Source organism: Archocentrus centrarchus, chromosome 14, assembly GCF_007364275.1.
Source record: "Archocentrus centrarchus isolate MPI-CPG fArcCen1 chromosome 14, fArcCen1, whole genome shotgun sequence".
Lineage (NCBI taxonomy): Eukaryota > Metazoa > Chordata > Actinopteri > Cichliformes > Cichlidae > Archocentrus > Archocentrus centrarchus.
In genome coordinates, this window is record NC_044359.1 from 18829877 (window position 1) to 18846642 (window position 16766).

Below are 16766 nucleotides of genomic sequence, written 5' to 3' on the forward strand. Positions count from 1 at the left end.
GCAAGTAGACAAGTCAAAATTTTCAGTTGCTGGGTGTATTAACCCACACGATTCCTTACATGCCCCCCCGGATATCAGAGCCTCTTCGAAGTTCCTGTTTTTCTGCCGGTAGATAATCGTATCGCTGGTATCAAACTACAAAAATGGCTGAACGGGGTGGAGTGGAACGTTACGCGACCTGGAGGGGGGCAGGGCGTGAAATGGCTCATTCACATTTAAAGAGACCGCACCAAAATGAGCTGCTCTAAGACGCATGTCAAAAAGATGTAAAAGAGGGGTCTGTGGAGCTACAATAACGAGGAATTCAGACCAAAGCATCTACAGTTCTACTTTATATAGACCACAAGTGAATGATTTACATATGAAAAGGGAGGATTTAAAAGCATGATACGTGTCCTTTAATAGAGAGAGATGCTTAAACCTGAGTTTACACTGTATAATTTAGGTTAGTAAACCTACATCACTCCTTCAGCAGCCCTACTCTCTCCTTCACGCTCATCACTGAAATGTATTGACTGCGTCTTTGTATATTGATTAGAGCAAACTCTTAGGGCATTACAATAACTTGCCCAGCTCAGTAACTCTGTCCCATGGCCTATAAAATTAACTGCATCTTATTTTCTTATATTTACCTGGTGGACAGTGATCCGGTCTAACTCCTTAACTCCTTGTTTAGGATTTATATCACCGAAGCAAACATGTTTCCATTCATCACTTATCCCACCTGACCCAAAGTAAAAATTAATTTACAATAATTCTATATAGAACCTTGAACGCACTTTGATCAATGAATATAGCTCATAATCTAGATCGAGAGAGCTTATATAAATCTGTGTTCTTCATGCAACTGAATAACTGGACAAGAAGCAGATTTTCTTACAGCAGTGTGATGTTCAGAGTTCAGCTGTGCGTTTAACAGTCTGTTGCTGAAAATTCAAGACATTTTCGCAGGTTATGGCATGAAATGGAAAATGTAGTTGTAATTAACATTTATATAGTGCCTTGTTGACCGTTTTGCTGAATGGCTGTTGACGGCTTCTTCTCCTCTCCTTTCATAAAGGATGTTTTCAGTCTACCCTGTGCCACATGAGGTAATAAAGGAAGCACTGAAGCTCTTTTCCTAAGCATTTGGAGAACAGCTCTTATTATGGCCACCATGCATACTACTAGAAAAATAATCAACCCAAAAAATAATCAAGAATCAAGAATCGAGATTTTCCCAACAATTGCAAATGTATATGTAACTGATTGGCAACTTTTACTTTATTTTATTTAAAAAGGGACCATATACAATATTAACATAAATGTTACCATTTGTACCAGAGTTAGCTTAAAGCTAATTTGCATCTGCAGTCCCTTAACAATTTATTTTAAACCACAAGGGATTTTCTTAGTCACAAAATTGCACTAGGGATCTAAAAACAAACCGAAACCGCTCATATTCTTTCAAATAAATATGAAAACTCGTGTCATATAAATATTGCCCCTGAAATATTTTATCTTATCGTTGAACAGGCTTCCAATTCAGTTTTTGCAGAAACTGGTTGAAATTTAAACAAGTTCACTTTTAATATGGCTTCTTTATCGTTGAAGAAAGAAGTCCGTCCGGTATTGTATTGTGCCACTAGAGGGCGCTAACCTAAAGCAGCAGATAGTATGGGAACAGCTCGGGAGAGGAGGCCATTCACTAGCCTGTTTTAGCTACACACATCTAGCTACTGTTAGCTAGCCGGCGGCTAACCAGCGAGCTAAAACATCAGTTTGTCTTAATGTCGCCTGTCCTACCAAGTGATGGCAAGAGAACAGTGTTCACAAATCGAAGCTGGTGAGTGCCGACCGCGGCTTTAATTCGCGACTAAATATTTTGCATTTACACAGTTTGCAGTTGTGTGCCAGGTAGTGAGCTAAGTAACCGAGTGCAGCCCGAAGCTGGCTAAGGTTAGCTCGGCTACATTAGTTAGTACCAAGCTCAAATGCTGTTTTTCTTTTCAGAGCTGTATTACCTCATTGCCAGATTTTTGCAGTCTGGGCCGTGTAAAAAAGCCGCAAAGGTAACCCTCCACGATAAGCAAAATAACAGCTCGTACCGGTTAAAAATCGCCTAAATAAGTAGGTTTGCTAGCATCCGAGGCTAACTGTGTCTCTGTGTTGTTAGATCCTGATTGAGGAGCTGGAGGAGTATGAGGTAGGTTCAGCTGGACCTTTCTGTGTTTATTCTCATGTGTGGTTTCCGTAATGCTGCCCATCGTGTGGCTTTTGGGGGCCAGCTTTTCAGTATTTTTTGGCTGATGTTAGATAAAGGAGCGCGATTCCCTGCCGGGACGAGCTTCGCAATTGTGTGTCCTCTCTGATATCGTGTGTTTTAACTTTAGTTGGTCCCGCAACGATGGAGTTGGGACGGGAAGAAATACAAACGGACCTTCCAAGATTGGGTGAGTGTGAATAGTCATTATTAACTTTTTACTAAAATTGATGTTTTTATTTCGCTTTCAGTCGACAGTCGCCTCTCCGCGGATGTCGACGTTTTAATTCAGTTGCTCATCAAAAACAGTGTGTTTTCAATGTGTTTATGTTTATTTTAATCCATTTAAACATGTATATTAGTGCAGGTCTGTTGATAAATAACCATATACAGGCTATGCTATTGTGTGGGCTAGTAGGCGGAGAATGGAGATAAGGGCCGGTAGTGATAGGCTGAACCAGAGCTAGAGAGCTGTCAGTCTTCTTTTGGAGCCAATGAAATCGCAGTTGCATTGGCGAGCGAACCGGAAGAATAGTAGTAAACTATTTTGATAGGTTGCACGCTTTTTTTCCCCTCCTCTTTCTGTCCGTCTCCCCCGGATTGTTTTCCAACTATCTGCATGATAAAAACCATGCGCAAATTATAATAACGAGCAGTTATAAACAGATAGAGAACAATGAAACAGTTGCGGGCTGCTTGTGTGTGTGTGCACAGCTCTTTGAATTTGATCATTATCTTTCTTGTGAGCATCAAAACAAGCCAGCTACATGTAATCACCTTAAATTGCATGAAGGCAGATTGGTGTTCTTCCCCCCTCGTTTACAGTGTTAATCAGTGTATTAACATCATGCAGAACATTTTTAGTTAAATCGTATTTTGCAGTCAGAAATTAAAAAAAAAAAAGTTTTTAAAATTAAAAATATAGTAGTCACATAAATTAAGCCAACATATGGGTCAGTTTTAGCTTAATGTTAATGGGGATTTTTTTTTTTTTGCTCTAAAATCAAAAATCCATTTCCAGTTGGTTTCAAGGATTGCAGCACTGTCTAGAGTTCATTATATTAATATTAAACGCTCTTTTAGCAGACAGAAAAATGCAACAGATGTGATTGTGTGTTGGATATTTTTATAAACTTCTTTTTATTTATTGTATTGCTATGTAATAATCATCTGTGACTCATGCAGGTGATGTTGAACCAGCACATTCCTGCAGACTATTTGCTCCACGTTTGTCAGCGGATAGGCCCGCTTATAGAGAAGGAGATCCCACCCAGTGTTCCTGGAGTCCAGACACTTCTGGGGGGTGGAAGACAGTCCTTGCTTCGCACCACCAAAAGTGAGCATTTTCCTCCCATCCAGCTGTTTGAATATTTTGTATTTATAGACAGTCTGGTCATCTTACCAAGATGATTATACTTTTTCCTGTTAATGTTTTGTTTTGTTTTGTTTTGCTTGTGTGAACATAGTAGGTTATTCTTGCATTCATTGTTTAACCCATTGCCTTTAACATAGGTTGTAGCTACAAGGTATGTAGTGGCTCAGCTGTTGCTGCACTCCACCGAGGACGTCCACCAGAACCTCCAGCCAGCAATGGACATTCTTTTAATGTTGGTGCGTGAACTGTTTTAAAATGAATTTTTACAACAAAATATCATTTATACCTTTTATTTTCACCTAGATCACCTAGATGGCATGAAGTTTTCTATGGCAGTGTGTTGCCTCTACTTATTATTCTTATGTATCTTACATCAAGTGTCCGTCATGGGTGCTCGCCAGGCCACGGGGACAGCTCGTTTTGGCCAGGTCCTGCCGTCTTCCACCTACCAACACATGAAGATACACAAACGTATCCTTGGCCACCTTTCTTCGGTCTACTGTGTGGCCTTCGACCGTACCGGTCGTCGAATATTTACGGTATGAATTTCTTATTTCTGATTTTTGCAACTTCCCTTTCTGTTATATCTTAGTAGTTGTGCTTCCAGGTGTCATATCACATCTAAGCTAACTACTGAACTGTTCCAAAATATAAGATAGAGCTTCAGCCGAGGGTGGTTTTCCCGTGGAGCTGTCTTATTAATTTGTCACTGTTCAATTGTTTTTAGGGTTCTGACGACTGCCTGGTAAAAATCTGGGCCACAGATGACGGCCGGCTCCTGGCAACGCTCCGCGGCCACTCAGCAGAGATCTGTGACATGGCTGTCAACCATGAGAACAGCCTTATTGCTTCTGCCAGCTGTGACAAAGTCATCAGAGTGTGGTGCCTACGCACCTGCGCGCCCATCACTGTGCTGCAGGCCCATGCTGCGTCCATCACGTCCATACAGGTAATACTTAAAATAGTGTAGAATCATTTTACAGGGCTGGACAACATTCAAAGTTTCTAGTAAAAAAAATGCAGAATTGACCACATCATACAGCACAATTAAATGTTTGAAAGCACATACTTAATACTTTCCTCTTATGTTGATCACTTTAATCCTGTGCTTGCTGCTACCTTGTTGTGTGAAATTCTGCCAACCAACACTGACTCCCTCTCCTAGTTTTGTCCGGCAGTCAGAGGAACAACACGATACCTGGCATCGACGGGTGCAGATGGCATGGTGTGTTTCTGGAAATGGCACTCACTCACCATGAAATTTAAGTAAGTACTGAGGCATCTAATGGAGCATGTTGAGCATTGCTGGTTTTTTTGGTTTTTTTTTCTCATTTTATAATTTTTATCCCCTCCCCCTCAGTGATCAACCAGTCAAGTTTGTAGAGCGTTCACGGCCAGGAGTGCAGGTCTCCACTTCATCTTTCAGCAGTGGTAAGTGTATCTTTTGTTACTTATTCTCAACTGCTGTGTTTAGCAGAGCGAACACAGATCATTAACTACACAACTGTTATGTTTTTTGAATCCTGTTGCTAAAAGCAAAGTAAAATCAGTTCCATCTCTTATTTTAGACGAGCTTTTCTGTTGTTGCTTTTAAGATATTAACTTAACTAGGGCAAATTTCCACAAACACTCATGGAAGAGAATTTCATTTGAGTGACAGAATAAGTGCAGCCTCATAGTTTGTTTTTTAAAAGCTGTGGTGTGTTTGCAAAATGAAAAGCATTTCATCATTTGAAATGGTTGCCAGAGCCAATACATTTAACTAATATATAATATGATAGGACATTATGATAGGGATATTGCTGCAGACTGAAATGTGTTCTTCTGTTAATAGGTGGCATGTTCATGGCTACTGGTGGCACTGATCATATGATCAGGGTCTACTACCTTGGTGCTGATTCTCCTATGAAGGTTTCTGAGATGGATGCTCACACGGTAAGAAATGGTCGCAGAAACAGTGGCTGCATCCTTCTCAGTCCACTCATTTGTGCTTCATTCACACAACTTGAATTCTTTTCTACTTTTTGTGCTTTTAGGATAAAGTTGTAGTCGTCCAGTTTAGCAATAACAGTGACAGGTGAGTGCGTCTGATTTAAAATCTGCACAGATTCCAGATAGTTTTCTGTGGTTTACAAGTGTGTGACAGCTATATGTGGATGTGTCCAGCCTAAGGTTTGTGAGTGGCAGTCGCGACGGCACAGTGAGGATTTGGCATTACCAGCAACAGGAGTGGAAGAGCATCACTTTAGACATGGCTGCAAGGCTTCCAGGGTAAGAGAGAGAACACTGGTAGTGTGTCATGATGGCAGTTCTGCCGCTGTTGTATTTCACGTCTGATGGGACGCGTCCCTTTAGGAGCACTGCTACTACAGGGGACGACAAAGCCAAGCTGGTGGTGACCATGGTGGCCTGGGACCGCACTGACAGCACTGTAATCACAGCGGTGTCAAACTACCTGCTCAAAGTGTGGAGTACATGTACTGGACAGCTGCTGCATGTTTTGTCTGTGAGTAGCTAAACCTGGCATTTTCTGTCCCACTTCATTCAATGTAAAATGGCTAATTGGCCTACTTAATTGTCTGTGCTGTCTCTCTGTTCAAGGGTCACGATGATGAGGTGTTTGTGCTGGAGGCTCATCCATTTGACTCTCGCATCATGTTATCTGCCGGCCACGACGGCAACATTTACATCTGGGACCTGACAAAAGGACTAAAGATTCGCAATTTCTTCAACATGGTAATTGATCTGCAGTGAGCGTCACCCATCAGTAATGTTTTGTTTTTCACCAGCTTTCAGTTCATATTCATCAAATAATTGTTTTCAGATTGAGGGCCAAGGCCATGGTGCTATTTTTGACTGCAAGTTCTCAGCAGATGGGCAGTATTTTGCCTGCACTGACTCACACGGCCATTTGCTCATCTTTGGTTTTGGCTGCAGCAGACCCTATGAGAAGGTAACTGCTGGCTGAATCTTGTTTACCCAAAATAATCACCCCTATCATTTCCTCATTTTTAAAGGAACATTTAGAGTAAACATTTAGGCAGCATATTGGATTTGTGATTACACATTTGGTTCTTTAATCACAAGACTTGGTGTCACCCTGTGGCATGCTGTTCTTGTTCCCCTCCAGATTCCTGACCAGATGTTCTTCCACACGGACTATCGTCCTCTTATCCGTGACTCTAATAACTATGTCCTGGATGAGCAGACACAGCAGGCGCCACACCTCATGCCTCCACCCTTCCTTGTGGATGTTGATGGGAATCCTCATCCTCCTCACTACCAGCGCCTGGTGCCTGGACGGGAAAACTGCAAAGAAGAGCAGCTAATACCTCAGATGGGATACATGGCTAACAGTAAGAATCCTAGGCTACCATACTGAATAGATTCAAAGTTTAAACTTCAGTAAAGTGGCTGATAGTGTTTGACACTTGATCTCTCGCTTTGTTACTTAGGTGATGGAGAGTTGGTTGAGCAGGTACTTGGCCAGCAAACTGCAGAAAATGGAGAAAGCCTATTGGACAATCTCATCAGACAGTTGCAGAATGAACAAGATGAGCGACAGAATGCAGAGCAGCAGGCAGAGGAGGACGAAGGTACATTTTATTTTTTTATTAAGCGTTTTCCTTTTTTTTCTGTTATGTTTTTTGGCTCTTTGCCTGAGATTGTACCTGTGAAATTAAATTTTTGCAAAAGTGAATGTTAACATTTTTTCTAACTTCTTCCAAAATTGCCATTTTTCCTAAGTAACCTATAATCGTATTTTAAAAACAAAAAAAACCAAACATAATAACTTATAACTCATAACTTATTTTCAGCTGATGATACAGCAGAGGTGGTGCCTTCCTCTCCAGTTGTTGCTCCTCGCAGAAGTGGGCAGGTGGATGGGGTGTGGCAAATGCAGCATAATGCCCTTCGCAGTCAGGTGGCCACTGAGAGGGATCTGTTGGCCTGGAGCCGTAGAGTGGTGGTTAATGAAGTCCCACAGGGGATATTCAGGTGAGGTGTATGGAAGGAATTACACTATTTTTAAGGACATTACATAGAAATGTTTAGATTTTAAGCAAGTAGATCTCTTTTATCAGTGTGCTTTTTTTTATTAATGTACTTTTTTTTTTTTTTTTTTTTAAGGGTTTCGGAGCAGTGCAGAAAAGCCAAAGGTGACATTGAATGCTCTCTATACAATGCTGAGAGGAGGAAGAAACCAGCAACATGTGCACCTAAGGTACACTATTTTCTGCGGCACTATTGTTGTTGCAAGTCAGAAATTCCACATTTGCAAATTAATTCCTGATCTTTGCACTTTCCATCCACCTTTTGCGTTTTATAGAATGATCTGCTGTCTTCACGTCTGCGGTCCCTGCGGCCCACGAAGAAAACTCAGCAGCGCCATGCCTATCAGACCCGATCGGCTCAAATCCGCCGTCCTGGAACTAGGAGTAGAAATCCCAGCACCCGACGTAACTCTAACACCCAAATGGAGTCAGACACGGATGGAGAAGTATGCTCCACCTTTCTACTCTACATATCTGTCACCTGAACAAATTTGTTGCGCATATTGTGCATCTCAAAATTACTTATTTTATACTCACTTAGAAAACAGAAACAAAATCAGAAACAGGTGCTATCTGTTAGTGATCAATGATTATACTGAAGGTGTTGGGTGTATTTGTGTTAGCAGGCAGAAGAACAGGGGGTGCAAACGGATGCATCCTCAGATGGTGAAGCTCGGTGGCAGAGTGAAAGCAGCTCCAGGTAAATAACCACATTTGATTAAGCAAAATTTTCAGAATATACATCCATTCACCCGGCTAACGACACCCTGCTTTGATTCTCAGCGATTCCTCTAGTGAATATTCTGATTGGACAGCTGATGCTGGGATCAACTTGCAGCCACCGAAGCGACCTACCAGGAGACCAGTACAACCTCCAGATTACAGCAGCTCTGAGGAGGATGACAGAGGTAAGGAGACCAAGGAGGTGAAGACGAGGGAAAAAGAGAAGAGGAAGAAGCCCAAGGAGACCAAACAGGTGAGCTAACGCGACGTGCAGCTCCAGTATTCACAGTAAAAGCATATCTTGGTGTTTGCTTGCAGTCACACAACATAGGAGTGGCAGCACAAGTGTGTACTTTCGCATCTAATAAAACATATACACTCAGAAACCCACATCCTCTCTGGGTGGACTTGATGCGGAGGAGTGGCTGCCACCATCTTGGATTGTGGAGATCATCCCCCACCGTTCTCCTTTTGTTCCACAAATGGGAGATGAAGTAAGGACTGTCATTTTAAAGTCAAACAGAAAATGTATATTAAATCACACTTTTAAAAAAAAATTCATGATTTTTTTTTTTCCTGCCTTCCTCCAGCTCATCTACTTCAAACAGGGCCATCAGGCTTACGTCCGGGCTGTTCGCAGAGCTAAGGCTTACAGCATCAACCCTCAGAAACAGCCGTGGAACAGACTCAACCTCAGGGTGAGGCAGTTTTATATAATGTGCTGTGTACCAGCCCTGATGTCCTCCATTAGAGCACAGGCTGTTTGGAGAGTCTGAAAACAGCAGCCAATTTTTGTAACCACCTGAAAGTGGTAACCCAGTGGTCATGCTCACTTTGCACTGCAGTTAGACATGAGCAAAAATTGGCAGACCTCTAAGCTGTCTGCAAAGCTTTTTTTCTTCTTCTAATTCCCCACAATCTATTAGTGCTTTTGTGAATGAAAACAACCCCAATCTAGATTTAAACACACTGTGTACAGAATACCACACTAATCCTTCCTTACAGGAGTTTGTCCAGTTGCATTGACCCTGAATCTTTCCTTTTCTTGTCTGCCACTTCAGGATCAGGAATCTGTGAAAGTGGTTGGAATTAAGTATGAAGTGGGACCTCCTACGCTGTGCTGCCTAAAACTGGCTTTCTTGGACCCAGTCTCAGGGAAAATGACCAATGAGTCTTTCTCCTTAAAGTGAGTATGAGTGATATTCGCATATTCAACATAATAAATAACCATATATATTTGACCACTTTTTCATTCCCACACTCCCCAGGTATCATGACATGCCTGATGTCATAGATTTTCTGGTACTGCAGCAATTTTACAACGAGGCTAAAGAGCACAACTGGCAACCTGGTCAGTCACTTCCCAGCAATCTTGTTCCTGTATGTACTGCTCACGTAAAATTTTGAGGACCGTTCCTCACATCCGTTTGATGCTCTGTCCAGGTATGAGGTTCCGCAGCATCATTGATGACGCCTGGTGGTTCGGATCTGTGGAGGATCAAGAGCCCCTGCAGCCAGAGTATCCCGATAGCCTGTTTCAGTGCTATGCCGTAAAGTACGTCTGTGTCTGAGCAGTGCTCCCTGTATAAATCACATCTAGTTATGCTGACCTCATGTCACCATCCTCACAGTGAAATCAGATAAGCATCTATAATCTCATTCACAGCATGATTTAGTGGCATATTAACACATTTGTTTCATCAGATGGGATAATGGCGAGCGGGAGAAAATGAGTCCCTGGGATATGGAGCCTATTCCTGAGGAAGGTTGGTAATATTTATTTAAACATGTATATTATTTTGAAATATGTTGGTCTATTACAGAAGACAAAAGATGCAAAAAAAAAAAAGTCAAACAGTTGCACAAAGAGAACAACACAGTTGTACTCTATAAAACTGAAGCTGAATATAAATACTGTATACTAGAGCCTTTCCATTGAAAAGGAACACTTTTCATCTCATTCATCTAACAGTGGTTGTGAATTGGGGTTAGAACCCAAAACAAATATTGTCTACCCTTCATTTCCATTGCCTTATTAGAATAACCATATAAATGACCAAAGTTCAGAAAATACATTATGCAGACATAATTGAATTGCATTTTCAAGTAAATATGGCACCACCCACTTAAACTCTTTACATATTACTTTTTGCAGCCATGTGTTTTCTATAGTTTATTATTCAGAGACATGGCAGTTTTAACAGGTGGCAGTCTAGACCATACCTGGAGATTTGAAACCTCCCTAAGGTCCTTTTCAGATCACATTATTCTGACATTAAGTAGTCTGTTGTAAATGACAGGCTCATATAAATGGAAATTTTCACATTGCTGTTATTTCTCTTTGGTCAGTGCAGATTTATTATCCCATTTTCTTTCAGTAGCAAAATTGTAACATGAAAAAAAAAAAATCTCTTGTCATTTTAACGCTGTTCGTGTGTTTTTATTGCACTTGGTTCCCTGAATTTTAACCACGAGAATTCTTTATAGTCTACAGCGTAACTTCTAGGAAGAAAAAAAAGAAGTATTCTTCTGCTTTCTTTTCTCCCATGGGTTGAACAGTCTACTAACAGCTGTTTAATTTTCTGACACAGCTGCATTGCCAGAACAGGTTGGTGATGGGGTGGAGGTGGCAGAAGAGGAGCTGAAAGCTCTGCTCTACAAGCCTCAGGAAGGTGAATGGGGGGCTCATACACGAGATGAAGAATGTGAGAGAGTCATCCATGGCATCGATCAGCTTGTGACACTAGGTAGGCCCCCCCAGTGGATTGATAGTAGCCTTTAGGCAGGTAAAATCTGACCTTGTTTAACTGACCTTTGCCATGTTTGATGTTATTTGTGTTTGTGTAGATGTAGCCAAGGCGTTTGCAATACCAGTTAACTTGCAGGACTACCCTCTGTACTGCACTGCAGTGGCTTACCCCACTGACCTCAGCACCATCCGCAAACGACTGGAGAACCGCTTTTACAGGTGAAGCAGCATAAATGACTCATTTTTAGTTCAGCTGTTCCAAAGAAAAAGTTGTATTATCATAACCTTGGTGGAGTCTGTCAACATTGGCCATAACTCGAGAACAATGTGACCTACGATGTTCATATTCACACCATAGATGCACACTGTTCAAACTAAACCCATCAAACTTCACACACTTGTTCAATGACTTGACTATAACAGCACTGAGTTTCAAGCACTGATGTGTTGCTCTGCTGCAGGCGGATCTCTGCATTAATGTGGGAGGTGCGTTACATTGAACACAATGCCCGCACTTTCAATGAACCTCAAAGCCCCATTGTAGCAGCTGCCAAGGTGGTAACAGATGTTCTCCTTCACTATATCGGGTAAGACCTGACTGAGTTTCTGCTCTATTAAATTCACTGATACTGAGGGTAACTGACAGTCACCATGATGAAAAGTCTCAACACATGTTTTTGGTACCTTTATCCACTGCCTCCTTCAGGGACCAGAGCTGCACTGACATCTTGGATCTGTACCGCAAACTGAAGTCTGAGGTCAGCAGTGAAGGAGAAGCTGAGGTGAGACTGCTGGGTGTTTTGTTTTGTTTTGTTTGTGTGTTTTTTATTCTGCTGACTGTAGGGTTTCACATTTTTATCCATTGAGGTCGTTAAAAAAAACACAGATTTAGATTTTTCTTTAAATAGTAACAGATTTTTATGTGTTCCTATGCAGATTGACTTGGATGTAGACTCCGATACTCCAGGAACGTCTACAGGACATCGGGTAAAGGCAGTTGATCTTTGACAGGATTTAAAAATCCCCGGCTGTTGTCCCAGTCAGTGATGTTCATTTGTTTCTGCTAGGGAGCCATTCCAAATTCTAAGAAGCGTGGTGTGGTTCTGGATGCGAAAGCCTGGCGAAGTCAATGCCGAGAGCTGTTGCGTCGAATGATAGCCTCCCGGGATTCGCAACCTTTCAGGCAGCCTGTGGATCTCTTTGAATATCCGGTAAAATAATCAGGATCAGTCTCCATTTGAAATAAGGCTGCAAATGCCACAAAACCTTTCTTATTACAGCTTAAGATAGAATTCAAAATGGATGCTGCAAGTGTAAAGCTAAAAGTTACATTCAGATGAATTGCTGTGTTCTTCAGCATTTCTACTCTCTCCTTTGTTTTTGATCAGGACTATCGAGACATCATCGACACCCCCATGGATCTGGGTACAGTGTCAGAGACACTGATAGCAGGCAACTATGAAAATCCGATGGAGTTTGCCAAAGACATCCGCCTCATTTTCAGCAACTCTAAAGCATACACACCTAACAAGAAATCACAGGTGAGTAACATCCCTGAGATATAAAAAAAAAAACATTCTGTAAAAGTACTGCCATCATAGCTGAAGGCTGAGAAAGTACTTGTTTAGTATTTATGTATGACTTTCTTTTATTTCTAGATCTATACCATGACCCTCAGCTTGTCAGCCTTCTTTGAAAAACACATCATCTCCATCATTTCCGACTATAAGTCTGCCATTCAGAACGAGCGGCGGGCTCGTCAGCGTCTCACTTACAGGAACAGATTGCACAACGGAGGCAGCTCGCCACCTATTAGTCCATCCTCCAGGTACCGAGCCACATTCATAAACACACTGTGTTATGAGATTATCTTTTTCATTCGGGCACCTCAAAGTGTGTCTGCAGCTTCTGAAAACATCTCAGAAGTGCTGACTATAAACTGCTTTAGAAAAAATGAAAATACAGGTTCTTGTTTCTCTTTAATGTCGTTTCAAGGTGTCATGGTCGAAAAAAGTGTCAGAACTTTAACTTGAAGCTGCTGAAAGCTGCAGGCACCCTGCTGCTGTTTATAATTATTGTATTTTTTATAATTATTCTGAAGATTTGCTTCTTTCTTTCTTTTCTCACCGCCCCCGTCCAGCCCTAAAGGGAAGCACAAGTCAGGGAAGGTGTCAAAGCCAAAAAAATCCCAGACCTCAACAAGGAACCGTTCTCAGAGATCACATCAAGGTACGACTGCGCTGTTATGGCTTTCTGTCTTCTATAGACCCATTAGTTGTGTAGGATCATGCAGTGAACTGTTAGTATTAGAGTTGGTAACGTGCTAAAACTGTAATGGCCTCAATTTGGTTATTATCTAATGAAAAATGGCAGAGGTTATTTGTATCAAAACAGTTTTGTTTCCTGGTAGTCGCAGCCTGACCGAAGTGTCATTTTCAGACTGACTTAAAGTGGCAATAAACATTTTTATTTAAAGAACTTATCATCATGCAGTACTGCGCAATATGACCGAAAATTTGTATCACTGTATTTTAAGAGTCTTGCAGTTTCATGGCATACCAGTTTTTGATGAGTATTAATTATTAATAAATGGTTTTTTTTTTCATAATTGTGTTTTTATTTAGCTTTACAGTGACTCATTCTTCAGGAGTGTCTAGAGTATAAAAACATGAAAGTCTTCATAAAGAGAAATAATAAAGTACAAAACAAACAAAATAATGTCCTTTTAATAATTCACTGTTAACAAAATGACATACTTGGAAGAAGGAGTCACTCAGAGGTCACAGATAATGATACTTTTTTGTTTGCCTCAGTTTTAAATTAAGTTGATACAAGGCTCCTTACCATTGATCTTTCTGCAGCAAAGCTGGGAAGTGCAGCTTTGAAGCAAACCTGTTTGGACTTTGTCTTCCGAACTTTTTGGCACAAATTATTCTGTCACCGGAAAAACACCTGTTAGCATTGAGTAACGAGTTAAGCGAAAGTTGAAAGCACAGAAATGAAGAAATGAAGCAAAACAAGTCCCCCAAAAACCCTCCAAACAGCAGACACAGCTCCTCTCTTGGTCAGAGGTTATCTGTTACATCACTGCTCTCTTGTCTTCATCCTCCCTCAGTCTTTACTGTTGTTGAAAGCAGCGACAGACCCCCTCTGATTTTTGGCAGACAGTTAGGCTAGCATTACAAATGCTGGTTGGCGAATTGTTTTCTGCCATGACGTTTTCCCTGTTGAAGAGAGTTAATAATTGTGAGAAGAACACACAGTTAAGACAGGTCCCATCTCAGCAGAGGTTCCTAGTGGCCAATGATATGTGACCCAGCACAGGAAAAGCTGGCCAAAGACTTAGACTGAGAATCCCAGCTGTGCATAAAAACAGCCAAAAAATGATGCGATCAAGAATGAAGACTTTCCAATGTTTATCTTAACTTCACTGTCTGCAAATAGCTCTCAGAATGCAGTCTGACTTACCCCTGCTAAAACCTAGTATCTTCTAATGGGATTACAGTTGCTTTTGTGCTCTCAACTTTTTTTTTTTTAAATGGGTAATTGCACTGTGTTTTTGCTCTAGCTCAGCAAAGCAGTAGTGTAGCAGAGGAAGAGGACATCCAGCCTTCTTCCCCGAGTTCAGGGACGAGCGACGAGAGCAGAAATCAAGGACCACATCGGGTGACCCGCAGCCAAGCAACTCCAGTGAAGAAGTCAGGTATCACAAGGAGTAACTAAAAATAAAGCACATTTTTCCTTTCAGTGTGACAGTAAAGTTAGGGTGCAGAAATGAACCATCACCCTCTTGTTTTTCATCAGGGCACCAGAATAATTTGCACCTAAGTAATGGCTCCAGACAGCGGCATGGACAAGAAACGCTGCAGTCTGACGATGATGAGGAGGCGTCGGGATCCAACAGCTCTTCGTCAGAGTCATCCTCCACCTCGTCATCCTCGTCTTCCTCGTCATCGTCTGACAGTGAGAACAGCTCTGATTCTGAGATGGAAAAGTACGTGGAAGGAGGAGGAGATCACGACTACAGCAAGCCCCCTGCCTGTCAGTACGCCTCTCAGCTAAGGGTAAGGTGCGGCCTCAGGGAAGCGGAGACACAAAGGAGGAGAGGACATGGCACAGAGATCTAACGAGCACGAGTGCAGCTGCCAGTAGAGGAGGAGGAAGATGAGGAGGAGGAGGAGGAAGAGGAGGCAGAGGATGAAGAAGAAGAGGAGGAGGAGGAAGAGGAAGAGGAGGAGGAGGAGCAGCAGCAGCAACAACAACAGGTGGCTGTAAGACATGAAGAGGAGGAGGAAGAGGAGGAGGAGGAAGAAGAAGAGGAGGAGGAGGAGGAGGAGGAAGAAGAAGAAGAAGAAGAGGAGCCAGATGAGGAGGGTGATAATAACAACTCTGAGGTGGAGAGTGGGGTGGCAGCTTCAGCATCAGCAGCAACAGCTAACAGTCAGAGAGGCAGCCAGTGTAAGTCTCGGCGGGTTAACACGCGAAACCAGGGCCGCAGGACAGTTCGATACAGAGATGACTCAGAGGACGATGGCCATGGGTCGAAAGACGACCCTCTAAACCTTGGCATGTCCCGCTCAGGACGGGTACGCCGTATGACTGAGAAAGCCCGTGTCAGCCACCTTATGGGCTGGAGTCACTGACACGTCGCCCCTTTTCAAACCTCAATGAACTGTAAAACATGACTAATACATCAGGGATTTTTTTTTTCTTTTTATACCTGTCTGTCAGTGTGTGTGTGTATGTATATATATATATATATATATAATATACATATATATATATATATACATATATATGATTTCTCTTTTTATCTGAGACTGCTTATGACTCAAACTGATAGCTGGTGCTTATAAAATGTTGCAATGGATTTTCTTCCCTAGTCAACAGAGCTTCAGAATTAACATGGACCCTCTCCAACTGGATTAACTCACCTCGGCCTTACTGCTTTGCTGGAAGAGCCTTTACGACACGGCGCTGCTCTTCTCCTCCTCATCCTGTGGTTTGATGTCTAGAAACACTATCATGTCTCCTCCTTCCCTCCAGCAACTTTTTTTTGCTCCTGGTCACCAAAGAAGGATGTGAAGATGCCAAAAAAAATGGTGCTTATATATATATATATATATCTTTTTTTCCTTTTTTTTTTTTTTTTTTTTCTTTTTTTCAACTGAGTAAATCAGCAAAACTGTTGTGGTAATGGTCACGAATTTAGTCACGTCCACAGGTGCAGTATCACGTAAGGTATCTGATGTCAGCATTTGGGTACTTGGTCTTTTCTCACAACAGTTAACCTTTGTTTTCAGAGCAGACATCCAGCGGATTTCGCTGTGTAGTTTGGACTGGGGATTGGCAATACGAGGAAGAAGTGGGTAAAACAAAATGACCTGTTCTCATCCCAGGGCATAAAATACTGCTGTTTTATCAGGTGCCACTGGCATTGGATAGATATGGACAGAGTGTTCTGGGGCAGTGTTGTCTTGATGCAGGGATTGTGGGGTGCTTGATTGCTTTTTTGTTTGTTTGTTTGTTTTTAAAAGGGCAAACACTGTTAGATGCTGGGGAGTGAGTCACAAATTAGGAGACTGAGTTTTATGTCATGTGTGGGTGCTTCCCTTTGCATTT

General features: G+C 41.9%; 1 protein-coding gene across 1 annotated transcript; it reads left to right on the forward strand.

Moving 5' to 3' along the window:
- The first annotated feature begins 1670 nt into the window (after positions 1-1670).
- brwd3 (bromodomain and WD repeat domain containing 3) lies at positions 1671-16246 on the forward strand. The gene is given in 43 exon segments (XM_030745871.1): positions 1671-1825; positions 1993-2051; positions 2156-2185; positions 2373-2432; positions 3428-3578; positions 3755-3853; positions 3996-4156; positions 4345-4566; positions 4783-4883; positions 4978-5048; positions 5452-5552; positions 5654-5694; positions 5784-5888; positions 5973-6123; positions 6219-6353; positions 6442-6570; positions 6748-6973; positions 7073-7213; positions 7436-7616; positions 7749-7842; positions 7948-8118; positions 8299-8372; positions 8456-8648; positions 8779-8889; positions 8986-9093; positions 9457-9581; positions 9664-9746; positions 9839-9950; positions 10100-10161; positions 10987-11142; positions 11243-11363; positions 11606-11731; positions 11851-11926; positions 12081-12131; positions 12212-12355; positions 12533-12685; positions 12803-12972; positions 13285-13373; positions 14713-14847; positions 14949-15173; positions 15176-15211; positions 15214-15267; positions 15270-16246. Coding segments are annotated over 43 exon segments (5385 nt in total). The 5' UTR covers positions 1671-1791; the 3' UTR covers positions 15788-16246.
- The last annotated feature ends 520 nt before the right edge of the window (positions 16247-16766 follow it).